Source organism: Sinohyriopsis cumingii, chromosome 1 (assembly GCF_028554795.1).
Source record: "Sinohyriopsis cumingii isolate HCF-2022 chromosome 1, ASM2855479v2, whole genome shotgun sequence".
NCBI classification, from domain to species: Eukaryota; Metazoa; Mollusca; class Bivalvia; order Unionida; family Unionidae; genus Sinohyriopsis; species Sinohyriopsis cumingii.
The window spans coordinates 96152916-96167499 of NC_142961.1; the positions used below are offsets into that span (position 1 = coordinate 96152916).

At 34.2% G+C, this 14584-nt stretch overlaps 2 protein-coding genes and 1 long non-coding RNA gene across 7 annotated transcripts in view; 1 reads left to right on the forward strand and 2 right to left on the reverse strand.

Moving 5' to 3' along the window:
• LOC149807383 (transportin-1-like) overlaps window positions 1-14584 on the reverse strand; it is a 123241-nt gene that overhangs the window by 106355 nt on the left and 2302 nt on the right. For all 5 annotated transcript variants that reach the window (XR_016422489.1, XR_016422488.1, XR_016422487.1 and 2 more), the window contains exon 2: window positions 14301-14376. Coding sequence is in view for 2 of the 5 variants with exons in the window: in XM_089965995.1 (XP_089822121.1) it covers window positions 14301-14376 (76 nt within the window). In the remaining 3 variants the exon portion in view is untranslated. The remainder of the gene's footprint in view (window positions 1-14300; window positions 14377-14584) is intronic.
• Window positions 204-3621, forward strand: LOC149807384 (uncharacterized). Its single transcript, XR_016422495.1, has 3 exons — window positions 204-665; window positions 1474-3110; window positions 3488-3621. It is a non-coding gene; the product is annotated as an uncharacterized LOC149807384 (long non-coding RNA).
• Window positions 3166-13851, reverse strand: LOC149807385 (P2X purinoceptor 7-like). The gene is made up of 3 exons (XM_089966085.1): window positions 12749-13851; window positions 11724-11872; window positions 3166-5091 (listed from the first exon to the last, which is right to left on the reverse strand). Exons 2-3 carry the CDS (start codon window positions 11727-11729, stop codon window positions 4834-4836), a joined length of 264 nt encoding a protein of 87 aa, XP_089822211.1. The 5' UTR covers window positions 11730-11872; window positions 12749-13851; the 3' UTR covers window positions 3166-4833.

Genomic DNA, 14584 nt, shown 5'->3' on the forward strand with positions numbered 1-14584 from the left:
TCAGCATGTTTTTATCTTTTCTAATTTCACGGTGTCTGTTTTATGCAATCATATCATTATCATTATTATTATTATGATTGCCATTTTGCCACTTATTTTTATTTACAGTGCATTAAGAAAATATTTTTCCATTGATTCCAACAAAACAGGTGATTACTTCTTGAAGGCACAATAGTGCAGAGTGTTTGTAATTTTGTGAATGTTACAGATCATGTAACTAGTGAAATGTGTCGACTTATAAGCTGAAATAATTCAAAATAACCTAGAGTTTGAGAAGATTAAATTGGGCAATTGATAAATAAACGAGAAAAAATGAATTTTTGTGGGGGCCCGCTTTAATTGAAACTTGTAGGTCACGAAATGTTACGGAAGCCTCACGTGACCACAAAAACGTATACGTCATCTTCGTCCAGTGGGCGGGTTATGAGTCATGTGGTTGTAATTTAAATATCTACTATAAACAAAAATGACGGACATACGTAAGAGTCAAAAACGTAAAGGTTGCCCGCGCTTGTCACTTTCCGAGAAGAAACATCGAAACACCGAGAAACCGAACGGGACTTATCAAGGATTCGTCTTGGGGATCAGTTTGTTTGATGGAGAGCATTGATGTAAGAGTTAGGACTGGCATCAGGCACTGAAATGGCGAAGTTGTTGTTGGACAGGTAAGCCAATGTCTGTGTTATATGGTGATACACATTAGTTTCCCCAGAATCAAGTGACTGTGATGTCTATGAATAAGTGTTCTCCATTTTTCAATATCTTGTTCCTACTGTATGTTTGAAAGCACACTGTTTTATTAATACAATGTTTGCACAAGGACTTGCTTTGTGATATGCCCAAAACAGATGTGATCGGCTGATCAATATTTCACTCGGTTACTGCATTGTGTGTATTGTATGTTGGGGTGGAATATATTATTTTTTATAACAGCTTGCTCATAAAGGTCATCTTGTACACCTGTCAATTATCTTCGTGAGACAGGTTTTTTTTTAAAAATTTGGCGAGGGAACTTAGATACATTTACAAGCGTTATCATTATTTATATCATATTTATCCCCCCCAACACACACACACACCTTAGGTTAATGTGACATGCACATTACTTGCATAAAAGTTTAATAACCTTATCATGTAAACGTGATGGAACAAATAATAAGATTTTATTGTACATCTTTCAACTACTAGTAAATCTATTATAAAGCACTGTATTGACTACAATTATAAAAGGATCTCTAGTCATGATAGGAAAGGATGTTGTAGTGCTACCAGAATATATGGCTGGCAGATTGTTATCAGTTAAAGTTTTGAGCTGCAGTCAAGTTAGTTTTATTGTGAATTTTGTTTAGATCTATTATTATGTATTCTTGCTTAAATGAAGTATTTCAGTTCTAAGTGTTTAACACAGTGCACAAAGAAATAGATTTAAAGCATAACTTATAATACAAATGAATATTTAATTCATATTTTAAGTTACAAAGAATATAGCAAAAGATGAACCCAAGCATACAGAACCGATGGCCAGTACATTTTCATGCTTCACATCAACACCTGGCCAAGTGCTTTTGCAACATACTGAGAGAATGAAGACACCTTGAGTATCTGAAGTATTTGCTATTGAATCAGGAAGGTAAAAATGACAAATTTCTTGCAGATTTTTTGTGTGCTTGGGTGGGGGTTGTCTTACAATTGTCATTCTGCTGAAAACAATGATGTAACAAATGCAATGCTGATAAAGGACATTATTATAACTGCCAGCAGGTTGAGTTCCCACTTCATGCTTTTCTTAGTTTGAGTTTGAAAAAAAAACTTGAATTTCGCTTTCTCAGAAGTGGGGTTGGGTAATTCAACTGTGCCACTTGATGCATAGAAAAAGGCATAATTTGAACTGTCATTGTTTTGGTTATGCAAAAAAGTTCCGGTATACTGGGTTTTTTCCCCCACTCAATACTCAGAGGACCAGTGATTGTATATTGAAATTGTGTCTACATGCCTCATATGCTTTCTTTATGCCGTTTCCCATTTATACATGTATCTATGTCCCACATGCAGTTCTTGCTAACACCCTCTTCCCATCTATCCACTTAGCTCATGATGAATGCACATAAGACATATTTAATTTAAAAACAAAATACTGAGATAACTAAAGTTTGTTTTTGGAAACCTCTGGCAGTTCATTAGAACTTTATTCATTAGGACTGGTGATACAACTTATTTAGGATTTAATTTACAATACTGTAAGTTCTTTTAAAATTTCATATTTTTATTCTTGGGAATTAAATGACTTGTTGGTTTTCACTCTTTACTGTTATAAAACTTCTGGAATTGAAAAGCTGTTACTGTTTTGATGAATGCTCTTCATGCATTTTTAACTTTATTTTATCTACCTACTTTTCAAGGTTGCCAAACAAATGGATAATATGGCTTTATTACAATGGTCCCAAGACATGAACCAGTTTTGGTTTTCATGCAAGACTGCTAGTAGCTATGGACAATATTTTGTGAGTTTTCAGTCCTTTTATTTGAAACATATATGTAAACATTTGCTATTGTATACTTTTGTATGAAATCAAAATTACAGTGCATAATCCTTATCTTCTGATTTCTTTTAATGTATTTTTTATCCATATATATTCATCACCAAATCTTCTAGGTATGTAGTTTATTAAAAGTAATTTATTTGAAATGTCATAGTAATGTGGAATATTGAAGGAACAATGATCTGAGGAAAATTTGAATCCTGCTACGCTAACTATTATCCAGTTCTACAATGTAGCTTTCACTTTAGGATATAAATCAAGTTGTCTTATCAATATGGGGTCACCATGGCAAAAGAGACCAGCTTTAGGTGCTAAAGGTATTGATTGTGACATTCTTTCAGAGTATCTTGAAAAGTGTCCTAAATCACATCACCAGTACACGAGTAGATCCTCTCACATGGCCAAGGCATTAATAAATGTCTTCATGAACCTTACCTGGAGAATGAAGAGCTGACAAAGCCTTGGCTTGATGAAGATGATCCCAAGAAGAAAGCCAAAGTGCTGAAAACCTTGGCACGGGTGCTCTTGGACCAAAGGTTCCTAAACAGTGGAGTATTACTTAAATTTCAGGTATGCCATTTCAGGACTGCAACAATTGCATGGTGTTTAAAAGAAAAATGTGAAGACCACTTTAAATATTTTTATTCTCAACTAAATAATAAATTACTGTATATATTTACCATTTGAAGATCTGAATAAGTTAGAATTCATAAGATGTGTGCACATGATACATGTATAGTGACTCTCCTTCTCAAGTCTTTGGTAATTTCAGGTATAATACATGCACATCAGGTATAAACAATTCCATGACACTCTATCAATAAACACTTTAGTAAAGATTTTATGTATGCAAAAATTACCAACAGTAATGATTATTTAATAATATTAATCTGTTAGCAGATTACAAATAACACATGTTACAAGATACATGTTTTTGATAATTGCAGAAGCACTGCTGAGCTTGAAGTTTTTCATCAGCTGATCATGATGTACAGTGCCAAGAGATTTTCATACATCCCTCCTGTGTACAGGATTAGGAATGAGCTAGCTGCTTTGGATCACAATATACATAGTGGCTGAGGTGTAATGAGAATAAAAGAAGGGGAGATAGTGTAAGCTTGTTTCACTACAGGACATTAGAAATAATTTTATATATTGATTGTGCATTATGATCCCTGCCTGGAGATCAGACGAATGGAGTATTATTCACATGTACAAGTCATGAAAACTTTGTATTAGATACAAGTCATTTTGCAACAATCAGCACACATTTATATTTGTGGTAAGGAATCTTAATATGTTCATGCATACAGATCTTGTAATTAGTATTGTTATCATTCTAGTGGATATTTATTTTTATTTGAGCAATGCAAGTCTAATAATTAGATCCAGTGATATGTATATCACTTTCCCAGGGGACTGACACACTTTATTAAGGATATATGGGGTTTATGGAATGTCCTCAGGACGTTTGGGGTAGATGCTGTCATCATGATTATTACTAGCTAATACCTGTTCATGAAAACCTGTGGCTTTCTGAAGGAATGGGCAAAAATGCATCCTGTCTCACATAGTATTTTGTGGATAGAACAAATAAGAACGAAAACAAACCCTCAACAACTCCTTCTTGGGAACTGATCATGAGGCTCTAATATTGGGTAAAAAGTTAATATGAGTTAGCATGGGGATGCTTGTCACACATGTTAAGAAAATAAAATTTTCTTTAAAACAGGCATTGATGTGACAACAAAAAAAGTGGCAGACGGTCCGTCTACCCTTGCAAGGAAAAGAAAACATCCCCACATCAGGGAGCTTATAAAGAAAGCCCTCATCTGTCAACTTGAGGCAAAGCAGGGTATGCAGAGAAGAGAACTAAAGGAAGATGATCCCAGGAGAATTTGTAGAAACCTGGCACCTCAAGAACCACCATCAACTCTATTAGTTTTGGTGTGGTGAAGGAGATCTCTTGATTTTAGTTATGTAAAATATGAAACAGTGTCTGATATATGGAGGTGTCAGCTAAGGCAGGTTACACTTTATATAATAGCCTGAAATATCAGTAGCTGAAAATAAAGTAATGTATAATATTGTATCTGCAGTTGCTGAAAACTTTTTATATTGATTATTTATGATTGTGCCCACATTGTTTATAGGCAGAAATAGACCGGTGTTAAAAAAAATCTGAAAGCATTATTGTTTGATGCAATATTATGTGCATTTATAAGAAAACAATGAATAAAATTAATTGTATTCAATTATATACAAACTCATACATGCAAGAAAGTGTTAAAGTTCATGCAAGCCTAGAGGGGATGAAGCCAGTGTATTGTCCATCGGGATATTTGTCATGTATCTGCCAGAAACAGCAAGAGGGAATTACATGTCTCTGTCCAGACTCCAACCTTCCATGTTGCCGTAGTATGAACTGCCTATAGGTAGCGTGACTGTTGGCACTCATCAAGTCAACTTTATCGTTGAGGACAAGAACATTTCGTCTGTACATCCTGGACAAGGCATACACAGCCTCATCAAGGATTAGATCTTGAAAAATCTGAAAAATTATTCCAATTGTAATATGCTATTTCTAAAATGTAAAAAAATATATTTTAAGAAATAATAGGAGCATGCGCTTATTCAAATGTTATTCATCTTCGATCAGCAAATTCCACTGTGAAATACACGTGGATCAAAACTGCACATGGTTTTTATTTTGACATGAACACTGAGAGTTCCATTGCAACTAGAACTGATAGTTTATGTTAAGATGGACAGCTCAAAGTTTTTGGGGAGCATTTCTAGAAGTCAGAGACTCCTACATTGGGATCAAATAGGAATGGCTGATTACAGCTTAGATTTGTTTAGTATAGTGAGGTACCCACATTGAAATCAGGTAATGAAAAGAATCTACTCAATGAGTATCAATTGTAAATTATAACAAAGTCCTTATCATTTGCATATGTATGCATGTCTGTTTTTGGACGGCTTACAATTTTAAAATTCTTTCACAGTGGTTGCGAAGAAATAACATTTACAACAATCATGTATCTACATCAATTATCGATCTTTGAGAGTCCACCTTGGAAATGGAATTCATTGTAAATGTTGTATTGTAAGAGTAACTATCAAAGTTTTAATTCTGTTTGTAAACTGATGTACCGTATTTACCGCATATGTTGGGACATGATAAAATAATTATTTTTTTCCTGTCCCAGAACTTACGGTGATCTTTTTCTAAACATACATCATGTGTCCCAAGACTTAGGAAATGAAAAAGTGTGCAATTTGCCCCCCACCCCCACCCCCGCCACACCGCATGTTACAATAAAATAGATAAATAAAATGCTTATTGGATAATAAAACGAAAGAAACTAACCTTGTACTGTTATCATTTATTCACTTTTTGGTCGACATTAGCATTTGATTAAAAGCAAAATATATCCACGAACTCCGTATACATAGCGCATGCATCCATAGTGTTATCGCTTTCGTCAGACAACACAACACATTGGTCATTGACATGAATATTGAGAAACGAATCATCTTTGGTTGTCCAAAGGTTTGAATGTTATGAGAATGAAAACTGGATACTGCAAAATCACATACGAATGAGAGAGAGAGAAAGAGTGAGAATTATCAATCTCGTTGCACAAAAGCACATGCCAGTCATGCGTGACATGGTGTAAGGTACAAAATAACCAAGAGTGTATTATATCCACGGTAACAATATGACAATATCTCGCAAACTAAAAGCATTATTATAGAGTACAAATGACAATTTTTTGATTCCATGGGTTACAAAAAGTATTATTAAAGCAAGTTAATGCTGTGTATACTATTTACACCGAAGAACTCAAAACACGGTGCCTGCAGTTATTCCGGGAGGATGCACCTCCAAGCTACAGCCACTCGACGTCAGTGTAAATAAACCGGTCAAGTCCGACATGAGGAAAAGCTGGACAAATTTTATTCGTAAAGCAGCAGAGGGCCTTTCCAAGGAAAGTGACAACACGTCTCGTATTAAGAGTGCAGATAAACAAACAGTTGTGGACTGGATTGTGAAAGCAGTCGAATCGCTTCGGGACAAGCCAGATCTGATCCAAAAATCATTTAAAATTTGTGGTATTAACAATAACTTGAATGGATGTGAGGACAATATCATAAGAAATACTGAATGTGATGGCAGCGACAGTGAGGAAGACGAATTTGATGGATTTGAGCCTGAGGAGGTTGAGTGGGCAATCAAAAATGTGGACAGATTGAAGGATTTAAATTAAATATATTAGCGGCATTCAAATTTGTTCAGCAGTACTTGGATTATGTCAGCAATCACTGCTGTGTAAATAAAATATGTTCGGTTTCGGAATTAGTATGTTTATCAATCACTCTGTACCGTCACAATCTACCGGTATCTCTCTTTCTTTCTCTCTGTGAATATATTTTTACGTAATTACAGTGAATAGTTTATACTGTGCTCATGCCAAAATAGGTCGTGTAACAAGCATGAACGGCAAATAAAACTTGGCATTTAATTAATTAAAAAAAACTTTGTGGAAACATAAATTAGAACAGAAAAAGTTGAACTCGTTTTCATATTCACAAATGATTCATTCTTACCTGAGCTCTTGTTCTTAGCAAATTTGCATCTAGGAAGAAAAGTGTAAACAAACAACACTCACAGCGTTTTCTTTTTTAAAGTTTTCTTTAATAAAATTTTCGTTTGAGTGCATTTTCTTACATGTAATTTTTGAATGATTTAAAAGGTGTCCCACAACTTACGACTCGAAAAAAACGATGTGTCCCAGAACATACAGTGCACAAAAAAATTACTTTTAAAATAAATTTATGGTTTCCCAACACATAGTGTCCCAACATAAACGGTAAATACGGTAGTATTTTGATTTTATTGGTACAAAGTGCAAGTTGTACATTCATAGGCATGTGCTACACATATCCTGTATACAGAAAGGTTTTCTGTAATGTAGCCAACACACCTGCCAAGTTATTCATACCTTTTTTGATATACATTTTGTACATAAAAATTTTAAGCTTTGGCAATAATACGTTTAAGGAATATATAAAAGTTATTGAAAGAATTAAAGAAATTTCAAAATTGCCATTGAATTGAGTAAATCTGTTATACAGAAATCATTTGCAGTAATCACCAGTTCAAAGGTGGAAACACTGAATGTCAAGCAGACTGGGCAATTAAAATTCTTACCCAAAAATGTTAGATCAGATATGAAGAAGAAAAAAGTTTCTTGCAAGCCTTCATGTCAGTCTTAATTCTGGATAAATAAAACAATTTAGGATTATTAAGTCCTTATGTTTATCATGATATTGCATATATAGTATTATCTTAACATATTTTGGGGCTTTAGAAATACACATTAAGGCATGCATCATATTTAAAACAGAAGAATAAAAGTGTAGTATTTATTACACAAGACTTAAATGGCTATATGAATTCTGTACATGTCTAATTTTATTTAAAAAAAACTGCAATCTAGTCAGGTCTAATTGCTGAACTCCAAAGTAACATTGCATAGACTTTTTGTTCCCATTTTGTATTTTAAAAAAATAAAACTAATAAATGTATTACTTAAGTTGGTTTATTAATTAAATTGAAAAAAGAGCAAGTTGACCTTAATAGTATTGAATGTTTGTATGCCACTAGCGTAGATCACTAATACCTATATATGAAATGATTTTAGCTAATCTACCTTTAGGTCCTCATAGAAATGAATTTATCTATTTTAAGTGTATCTCTGAAGCCGCTGTATATATTGGTTTGGAAGAAGGAAATAGAGTTGGCATTTCTAAAGTCAACTGGAATACTATTCCAGAGCAAAGTTCCAGAGTACTGGAAACATTTTTTGAATAATTCCTTATTTGGTTTGGGAATTTTATACTGTTTGGTAGACATGGATCACAGCTGTGGAGTATTACCGGGTAGCCTCTACTTGAATAGTGATTGTAAATATTCAGGAGCACTATTATTGGATATCATGTACATTACTTTGGCTTTTCTCAACCGGATTCAGTCTTTAATAGGTAATAATTTTAACTTACCAGCTAAAATTTCCTTGCTTACTTTCTGGATTGATATAGCCTGAATGCACTTGTTTTAAGATGTGCCAGCTTTGCTATGATTTTATCATCTGAATTACTCCACACTATGTTACAGTAGTCTAAATAGGGTTGTATGTAACTGTTATAAAATAGTTTTCTGTACCTTATCCTACTGAAAAGCCATAAACTTGAATTAACTTTTTTACTGACATGTTCAGTCCATGATAGGTTATTAACTACCAAAACACCAAGTAGTCTATCATGACAAACCATTTGCAAATTTGTATCCTTCCATGTCAGACATAGTTCATCACTACCAAGATTTGTTCTTTTTTGCCATTGAGATAAGCAATATTTTAGTTCTTCCAGTATTTACCACTATGCCACTGCATGTGCACCAGTTGTCCAGTTTGTTTAGGGCATCCTGTAAATAAATTTATAGTTTGTGCTTTGTGTTTTGGATGTCTGACAATGTTGTGTCATCAGCATAGAGATCTATAGATGAAATTGAGTCCCTTAGTAAAAAGTGGTAGGCCATTAATAAATAGTATCAATTGTAATGGACCTAAAATTGAACCTTGTGGTACTCCATATCTAATTGTTCCCGGTTCCGACAGAACATTATTTATATAAACATGTTGTGTTCTCTCACTTAACTCTGAAGTAAACCATCTAATTGTGCTTTCATCACATTGGTTGATTTTCAGTTTCTTAAAAGAATTTCATGTACACCAACCCATAAACTTTCCTGAAATCTACAAATAGAGATCCTATTATTCAACTTTGATCAAGTGGTTGAAGCCATTTATCAGTTAGAGAGATCAAGTCAGTCTCACATGAATGTTTCTGTCTAAAACCTGATTGAATAGGGTGTAACAGCAACTGTTTCATTAAATATGACATGAATGAGTCATGGACATGTTTTTCAATCAATTTTGACAAGTTTTGGTTGTATTGAAATTGGCTGGTAGTTATCAGCATATTCTTAGAACCAGATTTGTGCATAGGCATTACTTTTGCAGTTTTCCATATTTTGGGGACAGATGAGGTTGCAATATTTAAATTGATTATGAATGTTATGCTATCTGAAATAGCTGAGGCAGAAGTTTCAATGAGTGGTAGACCAGTCTGATCAAGTCCTGTAGCTTTCTTGATATCAAGTTTACTGAGACATTTTGTAGCAGTTTTTTTTAATACCTGTGGGATAGAGAAACATCCCTCCTTAGGCATTTTTCAGTTCATTATAGTTGTTTTCTATCACTGGTTCTTTTAACTTAGTGGTAATGTTAGTGAAAAAAAATCACTCAAAATATTTGCAATGTCAGTGTCATCAGTGACTTTTGTGTCATTTACCAGAAGTGAGTAAATTTTATTTGTCTGATCTTTGTGTGTTACTCCAATAAATTCACTGAAGACTTTCCAAATGGAGTTTGTGTTGCTCTTTGTGTTTTCAAGCATTGATTGATAATAAGTTTTCTTTTAGCCTTTTCAATCATACTTGTTATGTTATTTCCCCATACTTGATATTGTGCATGGTTTCCCATAGCCTTCAATTGGTCTCGTGCCTTCACAGTATCTAGAATTTCAGTAGTAAATCAGTTAGGTTGGATTTCATACTTTACTCAATGTACATTTAGTGGTGCATGCTTAGAGACTACATTCATAAATCAGTCCACACTTTTAGAGCCTCAAGTCTGTCATCAAAATTTTGGATAATATTCAATGGAACTTTATATAGGTCATCTTGAAATTGTTATTTACTTCAATTTTGGAAAGATCTGTAAGTGATAGCTTTGTGTGTATTGTTTCTATTTATGTTGCATTTAACCTTTCTTGTAAAAAAAGTAGGATAGTGGTCACTAAGATCAACATTTGGTACATTAACATAAGCCACATTGTTTGGTAGGTTGGTATAAATGTGATTAATAAGAGTGTTTGATATTTCTGTTACACTTGTGGGCTCATTTACCAGCTGGACTAGGCCTAATGATTCAAAAAATTCCATCCAGTTACTCCTTATTTGAGTACTGAGTAGGTCCTTATTTACACTGCTGAGTATACATGTTTCTTTCTCCCATGCATGAACATTTTCTATTTGTTTCAAAGAGTTATCATTCCGAATTGCTTTGGAGGAAGGTGACCTATAAATGAAACCAACTAGGAAGGATTCTGCATTATTTTGAGAAATTTCCACCCAAATACTCTCAATTTCATGTGACCCCAAGTCAGGTCGCCTTTCTGCATTTACATCTTGTAATGTATACAAGACCCCCCCTGGCTGTCTCTCTGTCCCTGCATAATGGTTTATTGTAGCCTTGACAGTGAAATAGATTATCATTGTGGCTAGCATTTAGTTTGGTTTCACTGAGTCCTAAAACATGCATATTATTTTCCTTGGAAGACAACATTAACTTAATCTGTTCAATTTTTCCACTATACCTTGTACATTTATGTGACCCATGTTAAAACCTTTTGTATTTAGTTTCATATCAATTATATGTATTTCATCGTGCAATGGGGTACTCTATGAGATTGTTTCCATAATACTTTTACCATTTTGGTACTATATAAGGTGGCCATATAAATGAGGTGGCCTCTGTATTTTCCATGGTATCTGTGCATAGTCTTCCTTTATCAAATCATATTGGGGTGGGGTGTTAAGTAGCAGCAAAAAGTAAAGCAGTTTAAACATACATTGTTTGGTAAAATAACTAATCCTTTAATACAAGTATGCGGGGCCCCGAGTGGCCGAGTGGTCTAAAGCGCTCTTCGTTACGGATCACTGCCATCTCACCTCTGTCTGCGGTGGTTCGAGTCTAAGATTCAGCCAATGTGGGCATGTGAGAAAGCTTGCCAGTAGCTTCTCGTGGGTCGGTGGTTCTTTCCGGGGTTTTCCAGGTTCTTCCTCCACCATGAATACTGGCCGCCATGTATAGCCTATCGTGCTGAAAAATGGCATTAAACCCCACAACAACAACAACAACAAGTATGTGTTTTCTAAGTTGTGCAAAACACTACTGACATAGATATTAGAGTCTTTGCCAAGTTACTTAGTACCAAACATTTTTCAATATCTATCAATACTTGTTTTGCAAGATATAAATAAACAATTACCCTCATTCTTGTCTGCCTTGTCTGAACTATGTGTAGAGCTTGGTCAGTTCAGTTTTTAGGCTGCACAGCATGTCTTTCTCCTCTCCCCCATTTGGTTTTTCAACTTCTTGCTCCATGCCTCATCCTCCCTCTTCCTCTTAAAGGTCGCTCTAGAATTGAGCTTGAAAGTGAGCTATTTAAGTCTATCTAATGAATTTTAATATGAAAATGTATTTCATAATTTGACAACTAATATATTCATAATTACTTATTAAACTTACAGGAATATAGTGCTAACTTTGGATCAGAAATTAATACACGAGAGGTTGTGATTTGATAGAAATTTTTTTGGGCTGGATCAGGTCAAGTGTTGGGTGGGGTGGGGATCCAAAATTTAAAAAGGGCCTCTACTTTCCTCGAATGGGCACCAAAGCAAAGTCTGTGTGTCTATTTACTCAGTGTGCACAATACCCAATAAACATGTCAAAGAATAAAGATGTGGTCAAACTTCAGCTGACAAGTGACTGTACGTTTGTGTGTGTGTACTTTTTTATGATCTGGTCCCCGAGTTTTGAACCTAGATTCCATATTCTAGTTGCAGATTTAAAAAAAAAAAAAAAAGCTTATTTAAAACCTTGTGTATGTAAAGTATTAACTTGGAGAAATTCTTTTCCGCTTTGTTTGAAATGTCAGAAAGATGGGTGTTAGGGGTCAACTGATGACAATCTGGTTAGAATTTATAAATTGATTAATGAAATTACTCAATTTTGAGCGTTTTTAAATATGCCTGATGCTTTTCATTTATAAAATTAGGTGGGGACGTGAGGGAGTACAATTTCTACTGGGTAAGAAATAGAGTGAGTACCTGTGGGTTTTTGCAATACTGTACAGAGCACGTCGATTTAAATTATTCTCGTACCACAAAAACTTTGAAATATAACTATAAAAGTAGTTCTACATATATTTCATTGTTTCCTCTCAAAATTAAAATTAGAAAGGAAAAGGATAAGAAGAAAAGAATGAGATCAGAAGAAGATCGTACTCACCGTTGTTGACATTTTGGGCGGTCTCGTAGCGTGGTTGTGTTTTACGTCATCATCTTCAGTGTTTACAATGTGGCCTATAATTATGCAAATTTCGGTCACCGGAATTATGTGTGTTATTCATTCGGGATCTGCCGATCACTGCCGAGCGGGATTTCAACATGGAGACAATAGATTCGTTACTCTACGTACGAAGATTTCAGAGAGCTCGTATTTCATAACGAGAACCCCTACGTACTTGATATTACCCCAGAAATGCCTTTTAAATAGTATTTAATCAGTTGATATACATAAATGTCCCAACATTTTTGCAAGAAAATTCACCCTTAGCTGCACTATTGTGCCTTTAAAGCTTGTATTTTCCATGAAGCTGATTCTACATATTTGTGCAATGACATTTTCAATGACAAGATGAGCACCATATCAGTTTCAGTAACCAATTCTGATCGCAAATTTCTTCACTGTGAACACATGGGGAGGTAAATATTCTTCATAAAAAAATGGATCTACACCAGTCACAAACATTATAAGCAGGTTCACGAATTATCGAGGGAAGGTTGTGGTTAGAAGAGCATCAGTTCAATTTTCCATTCAGCTTTCCAAAAATGTACATAGCTGCATTACAACTAGAAACTTTATCAACTTTCCTTCTTTAAATATCCTTTCTAAATAAGATTCAACTACTTCTGCAATAATGAAAGCAACACAGTTACAATTTATTTATACTCACAACTTGTTTATCCATTTACTTAAAGATTATTACATTGGCCACATTGAAATCTGCAACAATCATCAAAATATTTGACAAGCCAACTTTTAAGATTGAGAATACTTATATTTATCCATCGACTTGTTTGCATACCAGTAAGTATAGGTCTACTGTAATTATCAGTTAAATATAAATATTTATTTCGAATTTGTCAAAGCTTGCTTTAAATAGTCAATATTCACACTGCCACATCTCTATGACTGACCTCGACATTGACAGATAAAAGAAACTGACCAGTATGTAATAAAAGAATGCAGTACATAAAGGTGTTGATATATGTAATGTGTGAGATCTAGCAGAACATATTATGAACGAAACATGAGACACCCACCCACATCTCTCTCTCAATTGTTTGGATGTGCCCACAAGCAAGTACCTTGTTAATGTGAGTTTAATTTGAGATTCTGCTGGGAGACAGGCAAGTTCATCAGGAAATCCCTTGGTAACAACAAATGGACAGACAAAAAGTATCAAAATTTCTACCCAATTTATTTAAAAAAGAATATGCAAAAATGACAATCAAAAAAGTATCTCTGAATGAATGAAAAAGATTATATCAGTAAAATAAAGAGTATATGACTTTTCAAGCCATTCCTTGGTGCTATCACTACTATGTATGAAAAGAAAATATACTGCCCTTTATTTTTCAAGATTGGGATTGGACAGATAGAAAACAAAACAATGCTATAACTCTGCCTGCAAAAGCATAACTGAATGCAAAACAGAATTAAAGTCATCTGATGATATATGAGAATCATACTAATATAAAAATGGCGAACTGCTTACCTTCATTTTTTAATTTCGTGAGTACAAAAATCAAGTAGTTGTTGAAATCAGGGTACTTGTTCAGCTCTTCCAATTTCTATAATCTGTTAAGTCATTACCCTTCAAAAATGTTGTTATAAGATGTAGATGTAATCTGTAAATTCATATACTCTTTTGACTATCATTATGTTTTGTCTCTGCAAACATTATAATGTGACTCTTACACCAACAAGTTGTTCTCTGCCTTTTATTTTTCTTCTGACGTAACTTGTGCCAGACATTGTGTCATAACCTCACTCAGCCAG